The sequence below is a fragment of the Sinocyclocheilus rhinocerous genome, unplaced genomic scaffold (genome assembly GCF_001515625.1).
Source record: "Sinocyclocheilus rhinocerous isolate Xijiao unplaced genomic scaffold, SAMN03320098_v1.1 scaffold816, whole genome shotgun sequence".
NCBI lineage: Eukaryota > Metazoa > Chordata > Actinopteri > Cypriniformes > Cyprinidae > Sinocyclocheilus > Sinocyclocheilus rhinocerous.
In genome coordinates, this window is record NW_015660894.1 from 231,185 (window position 1) to 235,297 (window position 4,113).

The 4,113-nt window shown below is 33.2% G+C and overlaps 1 protein-coding gene across 2 annotated transcripts in view; it reads right to left on the reverse strand.

Moving 5' to 3' along the window:
- Positions 1 to 1,418, reverse strand: part of LOC107726096 (mediator of RNA polymerase II transcription subunit 13-like) — a 40,747-nt gene extending 39,329 nt beyond the window's left edge. For both annotated transcript variants that reach the window (XM_016535579.1, XM_016535578.1), the window contains exon 1: positions 710 to 1,418. In XM_016535579.1, coding sequence (XP_016391065.1) covers positions 710 to 778 — 69 coding nt within the window. In that variant the 5' untranslated portion in view covers positions 779 to 1,418. The remainder of the gene's footprint in view (positions 1 to 709) is intronic.
- Between the last annotated feature and the right edge of the window lie 2,695 nt (positions 1,419 to 4,113).

The following is a 4,113-nucleotide window of genomic DNA, read 5'->3' on the forward strand; positions in this document are numbered from 1 at the left end:
TATATATATATATAAATACATTTTCACCATGTTTTTTTAGTAAAACAATTTTATAAAAACCAGATGATATATAAACAAAAATGATATACAAAAACCCCTCTGTAAAAACCTTCAGTTCAGAATACAGATAGGAAAAAATGTAAACTTTGGTTTATGTAAGTAAAGTGGAGATTTTTGGCTCAGTGCAGAAGAGAATTTTTTTTAAATCAAATAATATATTATAATTGAAACCTACAAGCTCAGATAGACAAAGTGTAATAAAATAAAGACTGAACTTTGGATGTTTTCTTTTCACAAATGTGATAGAAGGCATGTTATGAAAGCAAACCATCCTATAATCTCAAAATTAGCCATTGCATGAAAATAAACAATGGTTTTGCTTGTAGTGTCCTGGATTTGATTGTTGATGTTGTTCAACATGACTCGCTAAAGCTGTTTTTCTACTAAAGGGTTACTTCATGCCAACAACTTGCAGCTTGTGTCAGCCAGTTAACTCAGCAAGTGTTTACCAACGTTATCAAACTCGACCTAAATAACACAACAAAGCCGTATCTCACTCGCCAGCCTCCGTCTACACAACACAAACACACACCTGAATGTCTAATATATTTAAAAACCGGCAGCGGTTTAGTTCGTATTAAGATCAACAGGCCTTGATTGACTGGCCGGCTAAAAATGGCTTCTGGCCCTCAGTCAGTTGATCTCTTACCAGACAGAATAGATTGGAGTGGCAGTCCTCCAGGCTCGCCCCGTTGGGTACAAAACAAGAACTCATCATCAAAGCGCAGTCCGGCGAGCCATCCTCTCTTTCAGATCCCAGGAACAGATAATGCGATGGGTTTTGGACCGGGCCTCCGTTTCTCGGACACAATCAGCAGGACGGCTTCGCGTCCAGCGAGCTAATTAGCGTAGCTCCGCTATTACTCCGCTAGAGGTTACTCACTTACCAGGAAAAAATGCGCTAAAAACGTCCTGCGCGCATTTACCATGATCCGCGATGAGATATTGTTCTCCCCCCAGATTTGTTACATCAAACAATATGTAATTTCAGCAGACAGAGTGGGTAGGGAGGTGAATACAGCCCTCCCCTTTAGCTTAGCATAGCATCAGGCTAGCCGAGGTTAGCCTGGCTAAGCGAGGCAGCAACAAACAGTTCAAGCCAGAAAGAGTTCAGCTTCAAATTTCACTAAAAATCACTCGCTCCTTTCCAGGTCTTCGCCGGACTGTCGTCAACGGCCATTCACGGAGAAGCTGGCGATGAAAGTAAAAGGTTCTGGTTTAAAAGTACAGTTAAAAGAGGCAAGGCTGTGCTGTGCTCAGCTGTCTCTCACTGGTTTGTTTGAATACATTGGTCGCATCCTTAATGGCGGCCACAGGGACACAACTCTACTACACTCCAGTCTACTTTACTCTACTCTACTCAGCTCCGATTGGCAGCGCTGCGTATGGCAAGCCGGTTTAACATTTAATCTATAAGCCGTACTAGTATCTATTTTCATGGTACTAGTACCTATTTAATAGATACTAGTAGTTATTCATTAGGTACTAGTACTTATTCCAATAGTGACTAGTATTTAATTATACTCTTCTTGTTAAGAAAAAATAGAACTAGTACTTATTTTTTAGATACTAGAACTTATTTATTAGATACTAGTACTCATTCATTAGATACTAGTACTCATTCATTAGATACTAGTACTCATTCATTAGATACTAGTACTCATTCATTAGATACTAGTACTCATTCATTAGATACTAGTACTCATTCATTAGATACTAGTACTCATTCATTAGATACTAGTACTCATTCATTAGATACTAGTACTCATTCATTAGATACTAGTACTCATTCATTAGATACTAGTACTCATTCATTAGATACTAGTACTCATTCATTAGATACTAGTACTCATTCATTAGATACTAGTACTCATTCATTAGATACTAGTACTCATTCATTAGATACTAGTACTCATTCATTAGATACTAGTACTCATTCATTAGATACTAGTACTCATTCATTAGATACTAGTACTCATTCATTAGATACTAGTACTCATTCATTAGATACTAGTACTCATTCATTAGATACTAGTACTCATTCATTAGATACTAGTACTCATTCATTAGATACTAGTACTCATTCATTAGATACTAGTACTCATTCATTAGATACTAGTACTCATTCATTAGATACTAGTACTCATTCATTAGATACTAGTACTCATTCATTAGATACTAGTACTCATTCATTAGATACTAGTACTCATTCATTAGATACTAGTACTCATTCATTAGATACTAGTACTCATTCATTAGATACTAGTACTCATTCATTAGATACTAGTACTCATTCATTAGATACTAGTACTCATTCATTAGATACTAGTACTCATTCATTAGATACTAGTACTCATTCATTAGATACTAGTACTCATTCATTAGATACTAGTACTCATTCATTAGATACTAGTACTCATTCATTAGATACTAGTACTCATTCATTAGATACTAGTACTCATTCATTAGATACTAGTACTCATTCATTAGATACTAGTACTCATTCATTAGATACTAGTACTCATTCATTAGATACTAGTACTCATTCATTAGATACTAGTACTCATTCATTAGATACTAGTACTCATTCATTAGATACTAGTACTCATTCATTAGATACTAGTACTCATTCATTAGATACTAGTACTCATTCATTAGATACTAGTACTCATTCATTAGATACTAGTACTCATTCATTAGATACTAGTACTCATTCATTAGATACTAGTACTCATTCATTAGATACTAGTACTCATTCATTAGATACTAGTACTCATTCATTAGATACTAGTACTCATTCATTAGATACTAGTACTCATTCATTAGATACTAGTACTCATTCATTAGATACTAGTACTCATTCATTAGATACTAGTACTCATTCATTAGATACTAGTACTCATTCATTAGATACTAGTACTCATTCATTAGATACTAGTACTCATTCATTAGATACTAGTACTCATTCATTAGATACTAGTACTCATTCATTAGATACTAGTACTCATTCATTAGATACTAGTACTCATTCATTAGATACTAGTACTCATTCATTAGATACTAGTACTCATTCATTAGATACTAGTACTCATTCATTAGATACTAGTACTCATTCATTAGATACTAGTACTCATTCATTAGATACTAGTACTCATTCATTAGATACTAGTACTCATTCATTAGATACTAGTACTCATTCATTAGATACTAGTACTCATTCATTAGATACTAGTACTCATTCATTAGATACTAGTACTCATTCATTAGATACTAGTACTCATTCATTAGATACTAGTACTCATTCATTAGATACTAGTACTCATTCATTAGATACTAGTACTCATTCATTAGATACTAGTACTCATTCATTAGATACTAGTACTCATTCATTAGATACTAGTACTCATTCATTAGATACTAGTACTCATTCATTAGATACTAGTACTCATTCATTAGATACTAGTACTCATTCATTAGATACTAGTACTCATTCATTAGATACTAGTACTCATTCATTAGATACTAGTACTCATTCATTAGATACTAGTACTCATTCATTAGATACTAGTACTCATTCATTAGATACTAGTACTCATTCATTAGATACTAGTACTCATTCATTAGATACTAGTACTCATTCATTAGATACTAGTACTCATTCATTAGATACTAGTACTCATTCATTAGATACTAGTACTCATTCATTAGATACTAGTACTCATTCATTAGATACTAGTACTCATTCATTAGATACTAGTACTCATTCATTAGATACTAGTACTCATTCATTAGATACTAGTACTCATTCATTAGATACTAGTACTCATTCATTAGATACTAGTACTCATTCATTAGATACTAGTACTCATTCATTAGATACTAGTACTCATTCATTAGATACTAGTACTCATTCATTAGATACTAGTACTCATTCATTAGATACTAGTACTCATTCATTAGATACTAGTACTCATTCATTAGATACTAGTACTCATTCATTAGATACTAGTACTCATTCATTAGATACTAGTACTCATTCATTAGATACTAGTA